The following is a 22,931-nucleotide window of genomic DNA, read 5'->3' as shown; positions in this document are numbered from 1 at the left end:
ATTTTGTTAAATAATAGCGAAGAATGTTACTAGCTAATTAATTGTCGAAAACATCAAAATCTTGTTAGTATATATACCTTTTTTAGGATGTATTTAATCAATTGGGCCGTTATGGGCCTAATTTCAGTAAGCACGGTATTTGGGCTAATATTTCCAACATCCACTTTTGAGATCTACCTTATAATGTAATATTTAGGGTTTTGTGAATAATTGTAAAATCTCAACGACCAGAGAACGAAAATCAGAAGACGCACAGATCGAATCGAAGATGTTTCCGGGGATGTTTATGCGAAAACCAGACAAAAAAGCTGCTTTGAAGCAGCTTCGTGTGCACGTTGGTTTGTTCGGGGCATGGGTCGTTGCTATTCGGGTCGCTCCATATGTTCTTCACTACTTTTCTGACAGCAAGGATGAGCTTGTTCTGGAATTCTAGGGTTTATTATCTTATGACGTATTAAAAGGTAAATTAATTGAATTATATGTTGAAATTGTTATGTTAATTTATGATGACTCGATGCTGTTTTGTTTTGATAGCTAAATTAGGGTTTTTGAACTGTTTAGTTTGGTAGTGAATTAGGTTAATATTTAATCGAATAGAAATTTTTAATTTGTGATTAGTACTATTTAGTTTAGTTTCCCTAATAGTTTTTTATATATGTAAATCTTAAATCTAATAATAATATGATAATTGAATAGCTTTTATGATGGCTCTTAATTTTGTTTTGCAGCTATTTGGTGATAAGGCTTTGTGGAAGGAGTGTCATTTAAGGATAAATCTTTTCGGTTAGTTTAATTTTGTGAGATCTGGTTATGTTTGAATCCAGGAAACTAGAAGATTTTATTTTGATGTTAATCAGTTGGTGCTCTTACATTATATAAAGTTTTCCCTAGAACAATTGTTTTTCGTTTAGGGGTTTAAACGTTTTATTATTAAATCTTAATGGCCATATATTCCTTACATTTTATGGAGAACATATTAAATGTGTTTTTTGATAGTGTCAACCGGTTGAAACTGGGTTTCAGGATCATACTTGATTTGTGTCAAAATCATGTGTCAGGTTGACATAACACTAATATCTGTTAATTTGAAATCTAAATATATCAAGTATTAAGTTATTAGATATATGATATATGATTTAAGCATATTAGATGTTTTTTTTCCTAAACTTTTTTGTTTATTACTCGTATAAGTACAAGTATACTTAATCTATTTGAATACTTACCAAATAGTGGTAATGGAATTGACCCATTTGGTGAAATTGTCACGGTATTGTAGAAGCTCAATGACATTTTTGGTCATTCATACTATTTTTGTTTCATGTGATCACCCTTCCACATGGTGTTTGCATGTGTCTCTCTTTACATTCTTTCATTCTCTATCGATGCACTATGTATCCCCCTTTATACGTGTCGGACATTAAAGGGCCATGTGAACCAAATTATCTTTGATGTTGCTTAGAAAACATTTACGTGGGGTACAAAAATCAATACTAATTCACGTTGAGTTAGGTAGTTTGTACCTTGTAAGGTTGGATATATTAACGTGGGTACAAAACTAAGGTTGGATCTTTGAAACTAGTCACGTGGGTATAAGGATTAGCTGAGTGGCCTTAAGGTTGGAAACTTTAGTGTCTCAAGGAATTGTCGTATGTTTGTATGACTTGTATAAACACGTGTTTTATAAGATTATAAGCCATGTGTTTTTTGTATGACTTGTATAAACACGTGTTTCGTAAGATTATAAGCCATATGTTTTTTAAACTTGGCTTTTTGATTCCAGAGTAATAGTTGTGTGGGCATCAACCGAACAAGGTTTGAAGCTAAGAAACTCAAGTTTCTTAAAATTCACGTTTTTTTACGGACGTGTATAAGTATCTGACTACTTAGGCTTACATTCTTAAGTTTTTAAAGAAACATTTCCGTCGGTATCAATCATACTATTTTTTGAAGATGGAACATATAATAAGGTTTAGCAAGTTGAAAAAAGTAATGGGTTTATGCACGTCTTGTCATTTCACCACAGAAGGCGTAAGATTTATGGGCAACTGGTCATCAACGATTAAGGTGATTCACGCGGGTGATGGGCAGCTGCACGAATACCAGCAGCCGATCACCGCTAGCGTTGTTTTATCCTGTCACCCGAACGCCTTCTTATGCAGCAGTGAAACCATGTTTATAAACTGTTACATACCTCATATACATGGTGATGAAGAGCTCCAAATGGGTCAAATCTACTTTTTAATGCCACACGAAAAGTCAAACATCCCCCTTTCTTTGGAAGAGTTATGTGCATTAGCCATCAAAACTGATTCGGCACTTGCGAGGGTAGGGTGCTTGATTTGGGTTTGACCCTAATTTAAATAAAACATAAGGTTAAGTTAGATTTACGCAGTATATGTTTGCGTGTGTATAACAACATCATGTTTCTGATATTGCTTCATAGTTATCGAGTATTAAAGATGACAGGATTCTGGTTGCTTTTGGTTCGTTGATATAACTTTGAAATTCTGTGTATTTGGACCTAAACTGCTTTTGATTCATTGATAGAAGGTTTTGTAGACAATATCAAACTTCATGTATTTAACATAGGTTGTCCTTTTCTAGTTATTAATGCATTTTATTTAATCGAACAAATTATTGATGATAATAATCGACTTCTCTAGTCTAATCAAGTTTCCTAAATTTGAAAGATTGTTTGATCTATCAAACGCAGTGTCTAATCTTTTCATACGTATGCTGAAAAGATAGATAATGAATTCATAAGTCTTTTTTTTTTCTTTTTTTTTTTGACATTTTTATAGTTTGGTTGTATTGTATTTCTGAAAAATAACTCTTTATTTTTACTTATAAATTTGCTAGATTTGCACTTGTTCATAATTATAATAAAACTTGAGAACATTCAAGGATACAAACTTATACAAACTTAGGCCTCGTTTGGCTCACGGAATCCGGCGGAATATGAATTGAATTTAGACACGCGTTATGTCTAAATTCAATTCCAATTCCGCCGGAATTCCATTGGATTCCGTGAGCCAAATGGGTTTCATTAATTTTACATCAAAATGTATATCACAATCCCACTTTCGAAGTATGCTACACTGTCAAAATGATATATTTATCATGATTTTGTATTATAAAAACATATAGTACATTAAAAATCACTCGTGTCTTTTATGACAAAAAAAAAAACATAATTAACCCTTGCATGCTAAAACTCATGGCCGGATGTGTAGCTTCACAGTGGCGGATATACAACTGAGAGGGCGAAAATGTTCCAATGTAAATTAAAACGCATTAAATTGGTTCATTGGTTTAATGCTTACTAAATTATAAGTCACAACTTACAAACCTAAATGCCTAATTGACTAATTTTTTAACAAAAACATTGAATGATTGAGACTAATAGTATAGAACCTAACAAATATGACAATATACATCAGTGACTATACATGACTAACATTGATAATTGATATCCTACAATTCTATAAACAATGATATACTCATATATTACAAATTTACAATTACGAGTGATGCTAAGATTAAAAGTAATAGTTTACTAATTTATCAACAAACAAATAAACAATAAAAGAAGAGTTAAGAAGAAAAAAAAAACAAAACTTACGATGGAATATTGGAATTTTGATCGGAACTCGAGTCTCGGGAGAAGATGAGGAGTTTTGTGAGATGTAGGTAAGTTATAAAAGTTAATTACCAATATAACTAATAGATAAAATTTGTCTTATTTGTTACGAATATTAATATTCAATTTTTCATTTTTTACAAATCAACCCCTTAACTTTCATTAAAATACAAATCGAACCCCGTACTTTATACTTATATTATAAATTATTATTATTATTTATCCCACCACTACCCCCAAAAACTCCCACCACGCTTTACCGGCTTCTACACTGCTCTCAAACAGTATGACCCACATAAGCCACTACTGTGCTACATTTTTTTTTTTTGGTCTCTAACGATAAAAGAAGCAACTTTCTTAAAAGGAACAACCCTTCAATGCTACCAAGAGATGTCGAAAAATATATTTTTTTTTTTACAAAATAGATCAACTAACTTTAACGCTAAAAGAAGCAACTTTCACAAAAGGAACAACCCTTCAATGTTAGATGTCGAAAAAAAAATTTTTTTTACAAAATAGATCCACAAAAGGAAATACTTTTTTTTTAAACTCGGATTCAAAACGGAGCCCCCGGCGCGAAACGAGGGCTCCACAACTAGTTTCTTTTATTTGACAAATTAGATTTTTTTTTTTCCGTAAAAATTGAAAGGGCTATCACTAATTTTGTGGAAGGGCTAATATATAAATTTATAATTTTAAACCTATATAATATTTAATTTCTAGTAATTATACAAAAGGTTGGGAGACTAGCACCCTGCCATGTCTCCCTTGAACGTCCGCCATTGTAGCTTCAGTTATTTCGGAACGTAGTTTTGAGTTTGCATTTACACTATAACTGGTCCCTCAACTTTCATTTACTTTACACAACGACCCTTCGAGTTTACACTTTTCCGGAGTAGAAAGCGTAATTATATAATTTTATTAAAACAAAAGAAACTATTTCCACCCGAATTTTTAACGGGCCCTATCTTCTCGCTCGATGTGACTTAAATTTTTCCGAGACCAACGTTCAACTCGAAAAAGTCTCACGAACCCAACGGGACTAACTATACGCGAAACGGACACTTTTTAAAAAACGCTTAACATAACGACAGCCCGTATCTTTCTGTTCGCCGCAAGTTGAATTTTTCCGACAGCACCGTTACACTCGAAAATTTTTTATGAACAAAACGAAACTAACTACGTTCGAAACGGACACTTTTTAAAAAACGTTTAAAGCAACGACATCTAAAACGGCGCTTAAGACATGAGCCATTTTTCCCTCTGTAAATACACAACGCTACGTTAAATATGAATATACAAGCCGAAAGTCCCCGCCGCATCGCGCGGGCCGGATCCGGACTAGTTTGAATTGTATAATTGAACGATACAATTAAGTTTCAAGTTTAGCGTGTAACACGTTTGATTGATAAAATTTAACGATCTCTGTGAACTACTGAGAACAAATAATTGAAAACAATTGAAAACTGCTAAACTCTTATCTACAAACAACATGATCTAAGAGCCTCGACAGAAAATTGAATGCCGACTTGTAATTGACGGCGTGTACTTGTGACAATTTGTTGAAGACGGAAAATGTTCCAAAACCTCAATAAGTCTTAAAGAACTCGTTGACAAACCAACTAAACCTATAGAAAAGGCGATAACTCCCGGTTACAAAGACATTTAACCATACAAAACCCCAAACCTCTTAAGAAAAGCTCACCGAATAGGATACCAGCAACTAAGACGCCCAACTTCACCTAAAACTCAAAAAAATTGAACGATGTCACCCAAACACCGGAAACCCTTATACCGAAAAAATCTATCTTCCAATGACCATCGTAGACCTTATGAAATATATGTATTTATGATATAAATTATCGTGGTGGTGTGACGCTTAAAACATTTCTTATCAAACTACTACGAATTATCACATAATTATCATCAAAGATAGACTCTTACATCAGCCCACATCAACATTTTCTTCCCATCACTAATGAAGAAAAATTCAGTGTTATCCATAACACTCTTCCTCCTCGTCACATAGTATTTTTTGTTACAAATATATTCATTTATTAATACATATTATTGTTAATATTATTATTTTTTATTATTAAAACATAAAATAAAACGGTAATTTATAAAGCTGAAAATACTTTCATAAATTAAAAACGTTACATTTTAAATGAAACTAAAATTAAACATTACATTTACATTTACAATTTATAATAATACTTAAATACGACTAAATTAAATAAAACTAGAAATTAACTAAATATATAAGTATTCTTCGTCGTTGGATTCTTCAAATTATTTACCATATTTCTATATTAGGTTCGCCTAGTCTTGATGACCATCCAATATTTGTCGCGGCATAACATAGTCGATACCGATTAAATAGTTTTAAACTATTATATTGTACGAGTACCAGTGACGACTCTACCTTGAGACCCGTGAGATCACGGGACACCACTGGTTTAGAAATTTTACGTAAAAGATACTCTATAAAATTTATAGGATACCACTAAATTTAATTATATGACCCCATATATTTTTCGAATTTATAGTTTTACCTTTAACTTGTATAGGACCCCACTAAATTTAGCTACTTAGAACACATATATTTTTCGAATTTATAGTTTCTTAAAAGTAAATAACCACTAAAGTAACATTGAAATATGACTAGTACTGAAAACATTTTTGGGACCCCATTGAATTCTGGCCCTAGAATCGCCACTGACGAGTACCGCTTTCCGCGTATAGCTTACTAATTGCTCGTTTGGTAGCATTAGCAAATTCAACAATCTTTTATCATGCTTCCTCGACCAACCATGGGGTCATAAGACCCCACAACACTAAACATAGAATCGCTTATGTATGATCAACTATGACTGTCTGTCATGATGAGATAAATATAATTGTTGAGAGTCGCCTAATTAAAACTTCGTTTTAAAGCAAAAGTATGTTGAGAGTGGCCATTGTCATCGCCAGAGGCGGAGACAGGGGATGTTGAGGGATGTTTTGCATCCCCCAACTCTTCAAATAAGCGAAATATATTGTGTTAAAAATTTTATATTAGTTGAAAATATCTCCTAACAAATAAACATAAGCATCCCTTAATTCATCCCCTATCCGTGAATCATCAAATTTTGCCCCAAAACCTACATATTTTGCCCAAAATCATCAAATTTTGCTCAAAAATCTCAAAATTTACCCCAAAAACTTCATAATTTCCCTAAAAACCTCCATTTTCCCCCCAAAACCTCCATATTTTGCCCCAAAAAAATTGCTAGTTTTTTTTGCCCCCGATGAAAAAAAATTACTGCTTCCGCCACTGTTCGTAAGCATCCCCTATTTTGTATTCCTGGCTTCGCCTCTGGACTCATCGCCTTATTCATTTTCCTTATTCAAAAGCTTTTAGACATGTTTACATTGTAACATTGAAGGTAAATCATCATTCATTTACCAAAGAGCTAATGACTTGATGGTATCGAGATCACCCTTACAACTTTGAGGTTGAGGGTTCGAGTCCTGCTTAGGACATTCCGTGGTGTATATATTCGTGTTAGTATTAGGCAAGGTTGTAAAACTCGCGAGTCGGGGACGCATCGGTCGAGACCTAAAATGGACGCGTCGGCCGAGTCGGGGACGCATCGGTCGTTGACCAATGTTGATTTTATTAATAATTTCTTAAATATATATTTATATATGTATAAAATAGTTGATTCTGTACCATAAATTTCTTAAATAAGAACTTGAATTTAAATAAAATTAAACTTCAAACTCAATTAATGTTATCGAGTACATAATCAGTAAGGGCACAGAGAAAAGAGCGGTCCAAAAAATGAAAACAAACCATAATTTTAAAATATATCACATCTTGACGAAAATTTGACTGATTTTGACCGTTTTTGACCAACTTTGACCGTCTTCGACAGACTTTGACCGAACTTTTAGCTTTAACCGTCTTTTGAGTCGTTTTCAGAAAAAACGGGACGGAGAACCCAAAAAAATGACGCATCGGCCGATGCGTCGGCCAAGTCGGCCGACTTTTATAACACTGGTATTAGGTGGGTGTGTGAGTTTGCCTTTAAAAAAAAAAAAATCTATCATTCATTTCCAAAAAAAGGAATGAAAAAAATGAAAAACAGTATCACTTGGTAGTAGTTTTTTTTTTTTTTTTTTTTTTTTTTTTTTTTTTTCAGGCTTCCTGAGTTCTTTCATAAACTTTTTGAACTACTTTTTCAAGGTGATAAATCGCACCTGTTACAGTTTTTGCCTCGGTCAAATCATCGCAACTAAACCCAACCCCGATCCCCCCTTTTTTCTCCTTCACCTATTCGCCCGTATATCCACCTGATCGTTACATATATAACTCATATGTTCTATCCATTTCACCAAACCCTAAATCCGATCAATCAATTCATAATTACGATCGTTTTTCCATCGGATTTCATATATATATAAACTCCGATGGAAGTAGATGATTGCATTAGTAGCGGCGGTGAAGAAGATTATTATAGCTCCGATCGTGATACGCTTGATGATGCACTTGAGAATGATGATTCTGATTCTCAATGGAATCCTCCTAAAGCTTCATCACCGAAGGTATTCCCTAATTCTATAAGTTTATTATTCATAAGTAATTTTTATATGCATATACTTATATAGTTTGTTAGTTTAGGGAGATGCATTAGGTTTTTGCTGTTTTTAGGTTGACATTTGAATCGTAATTGAGACTGTTTGATCAGTCTGGTTGTTGATAGGTTCAACTATGATGTAATTCAGTCATTCGTATTAATTATCTGATTACTCCAATGTTCTAAATTATGAATTTGTGATGACACTTTATTGATATCGAAATGTTCGAATCAAACGAGTTTAATTGCTATGATTTGTGTGTTATGTAGTGTAGCATTGCAGGTTGATATTTTGAGTTTTGAATTGCGGATGGAATCCAGTTTGTTTTTGTGAAGGAATGGTTTATAGTATCTGTGTATTTGTGGCAATCAGTGTTTGATATGTAAATCTTGATTAATAATGTGATTAAACTTGGCTGTATATGTATTTTACTGTTGGTTGGAGTGTTTGATCCGAGCTAAATGTTTAGTTAGTTATATGCTCATCAGCTCATGTATCTTCAGTGGTCTGTAATCTCAAAATACTGATTTTCGTCGTGTTCATTTAACAGGTGATAACAAGAGATTCTCTTTTGGCTGCACAGGTATAACGTCTGAACAACTCAACTAAACATTGTTGTTAACATCTAATTTGCACCTTATCTGTTTGTTGAGTACTGATTAGTTACATCAACGTAATTAGAGAGAAGATTTACGTAGAGTTATGGAATTACTGTCTATAAGGGAGCATCATGCACGAACGCTACTTATACATTATCGTTGGGATGTTGAGAAGATATTTGCAATACTTGTAGAAAAAGGAAAAGACCTCTTGTTTACAGAGGCTGGTATACCCATGTTTGAGTCTCATGATATGGACTCTTTACCGTCTACTGCTTCAACAATGTGTGATATATGCATGGAGGACTTGCCATTAAGCGAGATGACAAAAATGGACTGCAGGCACTGCTTTTGTAATAATTGTAAGAGATCCTTAATTGGCTGAAGTTTTAGGTCACTGGAATTTTAGTTTCAATGGATTAGAATATCTTTTTGCAGATGACTGAACTGGTTTTGTTTAAAGGGGAAATTTCGACTTACTATTTGTTTAATAACATGCCACACGGAAAGTAGCTGAATGGAAAGGGATTAAATGAGTTGAACTGGTTAAAAGTCATCTTAAGAGTGGGTCAAACTGGTCAAAATATTTCTGATGCTTATTCAAACGTCCTGTGTTGTTGATTGGTTCTTTAGAGCAAACTATCTTATTAGCCTAATAAATTAATTTTAATATTAATAGGCTTATTCAAAGCGATATCTAGTTTGAAATTCAGATCAATGTACGAAACATTAACGCGATTGGACCCAAACCCATCTGTTTGACTTACCCATTTTACCATCTATTATTTTATTGTGTTGTTGGAAACAAGCAGGGCTAACACTGTTCTTTTTGTAGGTTGGACAGAACATTTTATTGTAAAAATACGTGAGGGGCAGAGTAGACGTATAAGATGTATGGCTCACAAATGTTTTACTATATGTGATGAGGCAATAATTAGGAATTTAGTTAGTAAAAGGCATCCTAATTTGGCTGAGAAATTTGATCGATTTCTTCTCGATTCGTATATCGAGGATAATAAAATGGTAAAATGGTGTCCAAGTACTCCTCATTGTGGGAATGCAATACGTGTTGAAGAAGATAAATTTTGTGAGGTAGAATGTTCATGTGGTAATCAGTTTTGTTTCAGTTGTTTATGTGAAGCACATTCTCCTTGTTCTTGTACAATGTGGGAACTTTGGACTAAAAAATGTCGAGATGAATCAGAAACGGTTAATTGGATAGCGGTTCATACAAAGCCCTGTCCTAAGTGTCATAAACCTGTTGAGAAAAATGGGGGATGTAATTTGGTCAGCTGCATTTGTGGACAAGCCTTTTGGTAAGACCACTGTTTTGTTCTTTGATCCATTTTAGTATTACACTATAGTCCTTTTACAACAACAACATCAACAACAACATTACCCAATCCAACGAAAGTGGGACTATAGTCCTTTTAGTTTATGTGAATTAGTGGGTTAATGTATGTGTATCATTTAAATGTCATAACAGGTAACGCTTGACATATGTTTAAGGCTTGCGTTAGTTATAGCGTGTTTGTATATGTGTTTTGAACTGATTAGGCAATTTGAAAATTACTATATTAAGCTTTGGAACATTTTTGGTGTTTGAATAAATAGATTCTTTTTCTGGGTCAAACTTGGTCAAATTCTACTTGGAAAATCGGTCAAAACTCGGGATTACTTGGAACTCTGTCAAAGTCAAACTTGATCAAACATCTAGAGTACTCCTAGAAAAGTCTCGACCGAGTACTTCCCAAGTAGTGATTTTTGCAACCTTGGACCTGTTAATTACAACTGATTATCTGATTATGATTGTTCAGTCTCAAATAACCACTTTGTAAATACATATCTGAACATACTTTTAGGAAAATAATAAGTCTGGAAATATCTTTGTGAATGCTTAATTTTCTAATTCGATTTCTTGTAAATTAGTTGGCTATGCGGTGGTGCAACTGGTCGGGATCATACGTGGTCAAACATCAGAGACCATAGTTGTGGTCGGTACAAGGAAGATCGTAAGAAAAAATCTGAGAGAGCAAAGCGTGACCTGAATCGGTACATGCATTATCACAATCGATACAAAGCTCATACAGATTCGTTTAAGCAAGAATGTAAACTAAAAGAGACCATACGAGACAAATTAACAGTTTTGGAAGAAAAAGATTCACAATTACGAGATTTTAGTTGGGTTACAAATGGATTATACCGCTTATTTAGATCAAGGCGGGCACTCACTTATTCATACCCGTTTGCATTTTATATGTTTGGCGACGAGCTGTTTAATAATGAGATGACAAAAGAGGATTTAGAGATAAAACAACATTTATTTGAAGATCAGCAACAGCAACTTGAAACGAATGTTGAGAAGCTTAGTAAGTTTATTGAGGAGCCATTCGATACGTACCATGAAGACAGAATAATGGAAATTCGAATGCAGGTTATTAATTTATCTGTGATCGCCGACAACTTGTGCAAGAAAATGTAAGTATGGTTATATTATTCGTTTGTTTAGTTAGTAATAATAGATAATAGATAATAGAAGTAGATGTAATATATTTAGATTCATGTGGAATAATTGTAGGTATGAATGTATTGAAACGGATCTATTGGGTTCCTTACAATTTGGAATTCATAACATAGCTCCATACTACTCGAAGGGGATCGAGAAAGCGACAGAACTGTCCGTGAGTTGGGCTGCAAAATCATGCAATACGGGTAAACGTAAAAAGCTGGAAGAAATAACTAATGGTAAAGTAACTTGAACTTTCTCTTTTATCCGGTTTAATACATGAATTTTGAATGTTCATTGGTTGGATGGATTATTATATAACTATTGTGGGACCCCTCTCAATCCTTTATATGTTAAACCAAGGTTGTAGGAATTACCTGTCGAGTACTCGGTTTTTGCAACTCGGGGAGTACTCGGCAAGTACTTGGTCAAATTCGGTCATAACTCAGGATTACTCAGAAATCGGTCAAAACTCACAGTCAATATTGGTCAAAGTCAATCTTGGTGGTCAACATACGAGTACCTACTCCCTAAGTTGCCGAGTACTCCTTAAAAAGTCCCGGCCGAGTAATCCTCGAGTAGCGATTTTTGCAATCTTGGACCCAATCACTTTTTGGTTGCGTGTTTTTACCGGGTTACATGCTAGAGATGAAATACAACTCGAATTGATTACAAATAAGTGAAGGGATCGAAATTTTGACCAACTAACCCGGCAAAAACTAATTTTACCGGGTTTTTTGCCTCGTGCACTACTTTGTAATCTCTTATCATCTCTTGATGATATATTCATTTAATCCCTGTTCTGTGCCAATTAAAAAAAAAAAGGAAAAAAAAAAAACTAATGAAGGAAAAATGTGGAGAAATGTCAACATGTGTGACGTGGCTGTTTTGATAATGTTATAGGTGGTACATATGAATCTGATCGGCCATCGGACTCAGGCAGCTCAGAAGAGAGTGGGGTTACTCATCGAAAGAGTGCTAGAAAAGAGGGATTTGGAGATGGTATGTTTGACCATAATTTGCCTGCAGATGTTATTAATAGAAATTGAGGTGGTCTAAACTTTTAAAACCGAAAGAATGAGTTGCTTATGACACCAGTTATAAACAACTGTATAGCTCTGACTTAGGAGTTAGGAGCGACTCTAATTTGTGAATATGTTATAATTCACTAATCTTTTGGTTTAAATTAGCATATAAAGAGGATAAAAACTAGGAACTCTTCGGTTTATTTAGTTCAATTTCCATGGCCATGTAAAGTTGACTTTCTGCTTTCTGTTGAAGCAGGCTGTGGAAGATTTTGATTGATCTAATTTTGTATATCTTATAAGCATTGTGTTGTCTGAAATTTTCAAAATGGGAGTGTTATACGGGAGTATGAGTTAAAACAGGTGGATTTTAAAGTTAACGGGGACTTTTGGGTATGGGTCAAAAGTTCAAAACTTAAAACAGATCTCACATCTTAAAGCATTGATTGATTGATTTTTTTTTTTTTTTTTTTTTTTTTTTTTTTTTTTTTTTTTTTTTGTCTTTGGAGAAAACAAATTAATATTAAACATATCTGATGATCAACGAGTATAACCAATACAAAAATAAATTCGTACCTAGCTAAACAAAAGGGCATAACTACAAACTTAAACCAAGAGTCCTATCAACTGAGTGGAACACAATTTACTAGGAAAGTAAAAACAAGCCTAAAACGCAAACATAGGATAACTTAAGTAACAATTGCACTAAATAACATGAAATAAACTGCGACAACGGTCGGGAGACATCGACACCACTGCAACACAACAACACCAGCAACTACGAAGCTTCACGAACTCTCACAAAATGATTCCCAACCACAAAAAATCGATTCCAGATCTCCAATTAAGAGATCATCGCCTAGTCCAAACCCGAAGGTGCCACCAAAAAGCAAAGGACCTGGAAAATAAAACCGGGAAAAAACCAAATCCAATCCGTGAGCGGAACTACACCTATCACCACCAGCCTCGTTCCCATTAACTACGAATAACAACCGCCAAGGTTGTAGATTGTGGGTCACTCCAACAACCAACCAACAGAGGATGGACCTTGCATTCGACATTAACCAGTCGGTGGTCACCACCAATTGGGTATTCAACATAGCGTTCGGACTCGTGTGCCTTCAAGAACCACCAACGGTCTTCGAGCCTGCTGCGTCGATTAGCCAGCCTTGCAGCAACAAAAGGATTCTAAGCCCCCATGCTACGGTTCCCTGCGGTCCGAACCCGGTGCCTTACTTAGGTTAGGGAACTGGGAGATAACAGCTCATCCGCATCCCAAAGAGCGCTGCCCTCCTAGGCGCGCAACAATTTCCCTTCTCTGAAGTTGTTGGTACCGCCACTTCATCATGCAAGGAAGAGCGGGGCTATTCTTCTTCCGAGGAGACAAAGTAGTCTCTTGTACTGACCGAACCCTCAGTTCCGAGGAGACACGGTCGAAGCACGCCCGCCCAGTGTGCTTCTTTCACGACATGGGTTGCTCGATACGGGATCCTCGTAGTAGGCTGGACCAACATCCAACCGAGAGAGGGTAGCCTTTAGAAGCAACAGGTACCAAGAGAACGCTTGGCCTTTTTCTTTCCGCCCTAGGAATACCGGTAAAGAATAAGCGACGGACCTTCGTTTATACGTATTTCGATTTACTCAAGTTTTTTGTTTTTTTCTTCTAGACTAGAGTAGACTGAACCACGAACCCAATGAAGACGAAAAAAAGAGAGAATAGCAAACAACCAAAGCCACCAACAACAGCAAATTGTACTTTTTCCCCAGCCACCAGTGCCCACCACTTACTGGTGGTGGATAACTGTAACACCTGTTTTTCTAGTTACATCGCATGGAACGCCTTAGAATGTATATACTTGGTTGCGTGTGTTGTTAATTGATTTAAGATTTGAGTTTGGGGTGCATCCCGTCGCGTTTTGATGGGGTATATCGCGTTTTGGTATGTCGCGGAACGCGACATGCATGCCTGAAACACGACGACTCTAAATACCCAATCCTTGAGCTACTTATCACGTTTTAGTCAGTCTGTCGCGTTTGAGTGAGTCGCGGATCGCGACACGCCGTCGCGAAACGCGACAGGTGCCCAGATCTGGTATTTAATTCGTTTTTAATGAGCAATTTTGAGGGTGTTTTGGTCTTTTCACTATGTGGACGGTTTGAGATCCAAAAAAACTTATCCAAGCTTATCATCAACTCATTTATCACTCTTTCACCTACACACTTCAATTTTAGAGAGAGAAATAGAGTTTTAGTGAGAGAGAGCTCATTTTGGGGAAGAAGGAGACCAAATCTTGCCCGAGTCCAAGTTTTAAAGTTGTTCTCTACATATCTAGTTACGTTTTGATAGTGTTGGTAAGTTTTAACTCCGAGTTTTAATTTCAATTTGATTTATAGCTAGGGTTTGTTCATGTGAAGTTTGTAAGACCCATTTTAGTGTTAAAGGGGTGAATTTTGGTAAACTTGAAGAATGGAAACCCTAAGGTTTGTAATCTAGGGCTTAGTCATGTGATTTGGTGTTTGTAGAGTTAATTGTGTTGTTAAATCACTAACACACTTATGTGTTACTGAAAGATTACAAATGGGTTCAAGTTTGACCAAATTGTGGGTTTTGACTTTAAAATGAGTCAAATGGGTAATGGTTGACCTAGTGGGCAAGATGGGTATGAAAATACCCTAAATTTGTGTTAGTTGGTGTTATTGGACTTTAATCACTAGCTTTTAGTGATTAATGATAGTCTTGTCTTTGAATGGGCGGTTTAGTGCAAATGGGTCATTTAATGCAATTAAGTTATTAAATGCACAAGAGTTAAGTGTTGGTGGCTAGTCCAACTAGTTTGTATGTTGATTGGGTACTTAATGTATTAGGTACTTTGCTTTGAAGCTTGCGGAAGTGTTTAATCATCACCGAAGTGATAAGGTGAGTGGAATAATTATATGTGTATGTATATGATGTATTTATTTGTGTAGCGTGAGATGTGTAGTGTCGAAGTGTTAAGACGCCACATTTCACGTGACGAGTGAAGTGTCGAAGTGTTAAGACACCACTCCGAAATGTTTGATGGGTGAAGCATCGAGGTGTTAAGATTCCACTCGGGAGTGAAGTGTCGAGGTGTTAAGACACCACTCCGGAATGTTTGATGGGTGAAGCATCGAGGTGTTAAGATGCCACTCGGGGGTGAAGTATCGAGGTGTTAAGATGCCACCCGGGGGTTATTGATACGCGTTGTTAAGTACACTAATGGATGTTGTGAACTCCGATGGCCATTCGTGAGCGCCATTCCCTTGTACGATTGGTTAACCATGGTTGTGTGTTGTAGTGTAGCATATTATATTGTTCGTGTTATATGCTATTGTTGTGCTTGCTTGTGTTATTGGGATTTAGCGTTATACTTGCGATGGTATGCTAATTATATGGCTAGCATGTATGCGGTAATTGTGTAAGTGATTGCAAGTAAGTAGGTTATATATGTATATGTATAATTATTGCATTCACTAAGCGTTTGCTTACCCCTCTCGTTGTTTACTTTTTAGGTACAAGTGTGGAGAAGGGGAAGGGGTTGCCGGGAATTAGATATTTCTTTGATGATTGTGTAGGCATAGCTTTTGGAAGACGGCCTTTTGTTTTAGGTAGTTTAGCCTCAAACCATGCTCATGTGTCGTTTGGTTTAAAGCTATCATTTTAAGGTCGAACTTGTAATACATTTGATTAAGGGCCTTCGTGCCAATTATGTAAACTTTAACTTGTTGAACGTTTAACTGTTTTGTATGAATCGGTCAACATCATGTAACCATTTAAGTGGCGTGATAATGGTTTACTATTATATAAAAAAAAAAATTCGGGTATAAAGACGGGTTGGGTCGTTTCAAGTGGTATCAGAGCATGGTCTAAGGGATTTAGGCGACTTGAGATAGGTGTCTAGACATAGACTTTATGTGTGTATGCGTTTTATGCGGGACTTGTAGGAGACAGGTCGGACCGGGTTTGGTTAGTGCCTAGGTAAACTAACCTTGTATTGATTGTTTTGTGTTTGCAATCATCGAGCGAGATAGATGTTGTACTAGCGAGTTAATGCGACGTGCTCACTTAACAATGACTAGCTACCATTGTTACGGGTGCAAATCGTGTTAAACAAGCAATGTACGACGAGTATTGAGCGAGATGGGCGGTGTGGTGTACGTATGTCGTTCTCGTTTGTTCCGTTGTTTAACCTATTTCGTTTTATAGAATGAAGATGAGAAACGGGCACGATACCGATAACGGGGGTACGAGCGAAGATTCCGACTTCACGGCTAAGGATGAGGCCATCTTTAAAAGTCAAAAGGCGAAATTTCTCGATGATGTCAGAAAGTGTAGATGTGACGAACCGGAAATTTCCGACCAAATTTAAACTTAATCTTTATATGATTTCAACACGATAAGCAAAGCCTGTTAAGTTGAGTCTCAAAACTTTGAACTGTTTTATATATTCAAATGACCTTTGACTATTTCCGACGATTCACGAACAATTGATTATAAATAAATATGTATACATATATAAATGTAAACCTATATAATGAATTGAAATTTTAAAATATAATTTAAAAACATTAGAATTAGGTATATAGAATAAGATGCAAAATAATTAAATGTAATTTAAAATGAATCTATATACAAATATATAGGACTTATATGTAAAATTTTATTATATATATAATATGTATAAAAGGTATAAACATTATGAGTAAAAATTTATAATATTTATTACTATGATAAAATAACATATTATAATAAATAAATAAATGTATAATATATATATATATATATATATATATATATATATATATATATATATATATATATATATATATATATAACAATATTAATATATTCATGATATAAATATTATGCCAACACAATTATATAATAATAATATATATAAAATGAACAAAGATTAAATAATTAGTATATATTATTATATAATATATATTCTATACTTAACAAAATATAACATTAAGATATCAAATTTAATTACAAGTTGAAATATAGTTGTTATGTTATTTATTATTTTCATTATCATTAGTAAAATGAACATTTAATAGTAATATTAAAACCAGTTGTATTAATACTACTATATATAATTTATATGGATATGAAACTTGATATATATATATATATATATATATATATATATATATATATATATATATATATATATATAAATTGTTATATTACTAAAAATATTATTATCGTTAACTATTAGAATAGTACTATGATGATTATTAATTACTATTATTTTTATTATATCATCATTACTAGTATTATTTTGGTGTTATTATTGTTATGAATATTATAGTTCTAATATTATTATTATTAACAATGTTATTACTTTTATAAATATAATTACCATTATTATTAAAGTAATTATTAATAATAACATATAAATAATACAAATTGTCATTTATATTATTAATGATGATTAATATTATTAACATAATTGTTAATGTTATTACTAATTATTATTATTATGATTTATAAAATTTATCATTAATAATATTAATTTATTTAACTATTTGTTTATCAATTATAAAAGAAAACCCGTATATATATATATATATATATATATATATATATATATATATATATATATATATATATATATATATATATATATATATATATAAACTAGTAAATCAAAAATTGACCAAATTATCATCCATCTGTTTCTGATTGTTGAAAATTCGTTTTATAACAGTAGAAGTGGTACAACTCAGTAATAGATTAATATAAAAATCAGTATCCATCTATTTCTACTTTTTCTGTTATTTTTGTTTGATTCCCTTATTAGATTTACTTGTCTGAATTTGTTACATGTCGTAATCAAAATTCAAATCATTTCTATTATCTTAACATACTAAATTGCTATCATTCTATGTTACTACCTTATTTACAACTCGAAAAGAAAGCACAAAAAACAGATATATATCACCACGTCCCTGTTCTTAACCCTTTTTACCAAAAACTCAATTTAGAACTCCATTTGAAAATCCATAAATGTAGAGATGTTAGGAATCATGCGTTCAATCTTTCTGAAAAGTTTCAACTCCCAATTCCTCAAATTGAGTAAGAATTTTGAAGTCAAAGTTTTTGATTTAAAAAGTCAAACAATTGTTTTTGATTAAATTCGAGTTCAATGTTATGTTTTGAGTTTAATTGATGAGGGAGAATGATTCTAGGAACGATTTTAAACATAACTCGTGTTGAAAGATTTGTACAAAACAACCTCAAAAGAAGAATCATTATTTATTTTTTTTGTATTGAAACCGCGACAGCAGCGAGTGCTGTAATATTTTTATTTATTTTTTTTATTTATTAATTACATCACTAATTGTTTCTGTACCAATTTGTAAATCCTAAAAATTAGTAACTCGTTAATGATTGGGATCGATCTCTGGCCATCTGACTTGGACTGAAGAAGATGAGGGAAATAGTTAAATACGGTTTATATATAACAGGAATCCTTTATATTTGAGAAAAACAGAACTGGTCGAGTGGTTAGTTGTTTGGTTGGGTTAGCGTGAGGTCTCGGGTTCGAACCCGGTTTGGGCCATTTCTTTTTAGAGGAGCTTTTATAAAGGTATACTCCTTTATTTTAGTTTTATTATTATTATTATTATTATTATTATTATTATTATTATTATTATTATTATTATTATTATTATTATTATTATTATTATTATTATTATTATTATTATTATTATTATTATTATTAATTGTTATTATTATTAATGTTGTTATTGTTATGAGCCATAGTTATAATTAATATTATTATTACTAATAATAAAAATAAAATTATTATTATTATTAATACAAGTAACATTATTCTTATTGTTAGTATTAGTAATACCATTATTATGATTATTATAATTATGATTATTATCATTAGAATTAAAATGATTAATAAAATTATTATTATTATTAATAACATTAATATTAGTATTGAAAGAATCATTATTAGTAATACTATCATTTTATCTTTATTATTAAAAACATCATTGTTAGTGAAATTATTATTATCATTAAAGTTATTATCTTTATTAAAATTATCACTTTTAAAATTAAAGTTTTATTATTATTATTATTATAACTATTATTACTATCATTATTATTACTATCCTTAATCTAGTATTATTGTTAAATTATCAAATAAAGGATTTTTATATAAAAATATATTTAATACACCTAACTTAACTATATTAATATTTTTATTTACTTAAAATATATAAGATGAATATATTTAATTAAATAATGAAACCTATAAGTTATTAATATAAAAATTATATCATTAATAATAATATACATATATTTTGTTCGATTACGATTATATGATTTAATAGATATACAATTAATATAGGTTCGTGAATCCGAGGCCAACCTTACACTTGTTCATTGATGTTATATGTATTTTTACTACAAAATACAGTATGGTGAGTTTCATTTGCCTTTTTACCCTTTATATTTTTGAGCTGAGAATACATGCGCAATTTTTATAACTGTTTTACGAAATAGACACAAGTAATTGAAACTACATTATATGATTGAATGATCTAAATCGAATATGCCCCTTTTAGTCTGGTAACCTAAGAATTAGGGAACAGACACCCTAATTGACGCGAATTCTAAAGATAGATCTATCGGGCCCAACAAGCCCCATCCAAAGTACCGGATGCTTTAGTACTTCGAAATTTATATCATGTTTGAAGGAGGATCCCGGAATGATGGGGATATTCTTATATGCATTTTGTGAATGTCGGTTACCAGGTGTTCAATCCATATGAATGATATTTTTGTCTCTATGCATGGGACGCTTATTTATGAGAACTGGAAATGAAAACCATGTGGTCTATTAAAATGATGGAAATGATTATTTATGTTAAACTAATGAACTCACCAACCTTTTGGTTGACACTTTAAAGCATGTTTATTCTCAGGTACGAAAGAAATATTCCGCTGTGCATTTGGTCATTTTAGAGATATTACTTGGAGTCATTCATGACATATTTCAAAAGACGTTGCATTCGAGTCGTTGAGTTCATCAAGATTATTATTAAGTCAATTATAGTTTGATATATTATAAAATGGTATGCATGCTGTTAACTGTCGATGTAAATGAAAGTTTGTCTTTAAAAAAAAAATGAATGCAATGTTTGTAAAGTGTATCATATAGAGGTCAAGTACCTCGCGATGTAATCAACTATTGTGAATCATTTGTAATCGAAATAGACTTCGTCCAGATGGATTAGGACGGGTCATGAAATTTGGTATCAGAGCGGTGGTCTTAGCGAACCAGGTCTTGCATTAGTGTGTCTAACTGATAGTTGTTTAGATGTATTAGTGAGTCTGGACTTCGACTGTGTCTGCATGTCAAAAGTTTTGCTTATCACTTCTAGTCAGAAATCATCTGCTTATCATCCATAGGAAATTACCTACTTATCATTCTTAGTCTAGACATGTCTTACTGCCTCTATTGCATTGACAGTGTATAGATAAATTCATATCTTAGCGTATCTGTTATTGTTACCTTTGCCTGACAGCTTCCGTAGATTCCTCTGTAACTTATGGGATTTTAGTATTATATATGCATATGTAAACTATGTATTGCAGGGTACTAATCTACATCCTATAATCTATTTCCTATCGAAAATCCTTCATCTAATCGTACGAGATGAATCCCTCAACCAGTTCGAGTCCCTAAGATTCCGATAGCGATTTCGATAGTTGTTCCGACAGCTATTCCGACATGGATATTCACCTAAGCTTCAAAAGCAGTGTCCTAGAATGAATCAACCAATTCATTTGATGGGTTCATAGCCTACTAAATCAATGGAGACGAAAAAAAGGCGATCCTTTCCATCAACCAAATTCACGTTTTGACGAAGAACCTGAAACACTTACCGGCGAACTAGTCTGAAACACCATTTTCACCCTCATTTCCCGAATATCTCGTCATGATTATATACTATCTCAGATTCTAAACCTTATTCATTCGCTCGTTCTTGCCGACAATCACCCCGGTGTAATAGAAGAAGTCAACGAGCTTCGCGCTCGAATGATCAATGTGGAAAATATGGTGCAAAATTTACCAGCTTCAACAACATCATCGGCACCAACAGTACCATCAGCAACAACACCGGCAACACCAGTACCACCAACAACAACATCCACAGCACAAGCCTCAACACTGCACGTCTCAAACTCTCAGTCTGTACCTCCAGCATAATCATCATACTACCTGATGTCCTACTTCGATTATCTTCATTCTACATGACGTTCTACATCATTTATCTTCGTACGACATGGCGATTATGTAATCTCTAATGTTTTAGAGATTATAGATTCTTGTTCTAATGGTAAATCAAATGAGTTTAATATCATATTAACTCATTAAATCTATGATTACATCTGAAGAAAATATATATGTATATATGTTTTCATAAAGATTGTAATTAAAAATTCTTTTGTACAAACTGTTAATGGTGAAAATATTTTAACGAGTAGGTAATACCCGAGGAATATTTAGATTTCACATTAATAAGTTACACTGTACAGTCTTTCAAATCTGATTCAACAGTCATTTACTATCCTATTTACATCCACCGATATACGTATCCGTTCACCGCAGAATAACCCTTTTCATTCAATTTCATATTTAGATTTTGATTTATCAGAATCCAACAAGTGGCATAATGAAGAAAACATTGGACAAAATAAAATTTGTTAGAAACAAATAAATTAACTATGAGAAATTTTGTTAAGAATCCACGCTAACTGTTCCTAGCTAACTGTTCCTAGCTAACTGATAATTCCATATCGCAATTTATTTATCGCAATTTATTTATCGCAATTTATTTATCTCATTTTATTTATCGCAATGTTAGTTCTCGCAATTTTATTTATCGTCATTTAATTTCTGCTATTTACTTTACGCACTTTATTTATCGTCATTTAATTTCTGTTATTTATTTTACGCACTCTAAATATCGGGACACGTATACAAGGTTTTGACATATCATATCGACGCATCTATATATATTATTTGGAATAACCATAGACACTCTATATGAAGTAATGTTGGAGTTAGCTATACAGGGTTGAGGTTGATTCTATAATAATATATATACTTTGAGTTGTGATAAAGTCTGAGACATGTACACGGGTCACGATACGTATTAATTAATTCGAATATTATATATTAAACTATATATGAATTATTGTACTGTTATTGTTGACTATCGACTGTGGACTAATAGCATTGGACAATTAAAATGAATTAAAATATTGATTATAACATATGAAACTAAACATTTCTTCAAGTTTGTCACTTGATTTCATCTTAAACCTCATTTGTATCTTGACGATTACAATCTGCGCTCAAACCTGTCATAATTCCTGAAAACACCTCAATCGAGAGGGTGAACTAACCGCACTTCATCTACGGAAGAAAAGATTTATGCATATAGTTATGCACCTGAAAAATACTCTAAATCTGATTAAACGTTTA

General features: G+C 33.1%; 3 protein-coding genes across 3 annotated transcripts; all 3 read left to right on the top strand.

Annotated features, from left to right (window-relative positions):
- The first annotated feature begins 220 nt into the window (after positions 1 to 220).
- On the top strand, positions 221 to 962 carry LOC139897959 (mitochondrial import receptor subunit TOM6 homolog). Its single transcript, XM_071880675.1, has 2 exons — positions 221 to 461; positions 729 to 962. The coding sequence occupies exon 1, from the start codon at positions 269 to 271 to the stop codon at positions 431 to 433; it is 165 nt and encodes a 54-aa protein (XP_071736776.1). The 5' UTR covers positions 221 to 268; the 3' UTR covers positions 434 to 461; positions 729 to 962.
- Positions 963 to 1,989: 1,027 nt separating this feature from the next.
- On the top strand, positions 1,990 to 7,836 carry LOC139901535 (uncharacterized). The gene is made up of 2 exons (XM_071884234.1): positions 1,990 to 2,325; positions 7,828 to 7,836. Exons 1-2 carry the CDS (start codon positions 1,990 to 1,992, stop codon positions 7,834 to 7,836), a joined length of 345 nt encoding a protein of 114 aa, XP_071740335.1.
- An 85-nt stretch (positions 7,837 to 7,921) lies between these two features.
- LOC139897958 (probable E3 ubiquitin-protein ligase ARI2) lies at positions 7,922 to 12,492 on the top strand. The gene is made up of 7 exons (XM_071880674.1): positions 7,922 to 8,230; positions 8,814 to 8,846; positions 8,945 to 9,224; positions 9,698 to 10,178; positions 10,792 to 11,340; positions 11,441 to 11,607; positions 12,272 to 12,492. The coding sequence occupies exons 1-7, from the start codon at positions 8,096 to 8,098 to the stop codon at positions 12,415 to 12,417; spliced, it is 1,791 nt and encodes a 596-aa protein (XP_071736775.1). The 5' UTR covers positions 7,922 to 8,095; the 3' UTR covers positions 12,418 to 12,492.
- Positions 12,493 to 22,931: the final 10,439 nt, after the last annotated feature.

Source organism: Rutidosis leptorrhynchoides, chromosome 3 (assembly GCF_046630445.1).
Source record: "Rutidosis leptorrhynchoides isolate AG116_Rl617_1_P2 chromosome 3, CSIRO_AGI_Rlap_v1, whole genome shotgun sequence".
In the NCBI taxonomy this organism is placed as follows: domain Eukaryota; kingdom Viridiplantae; phylum Streptophyta; class Magnoliopsida; order Asterales; family Asteraceae; genus Rutidosis; species Rutidosis leptorrhynchoides.
Note: the sequence above shows the minus strand (reverse complement) of the source record. Positions and strands in the feature narration are given on the sequence as shown.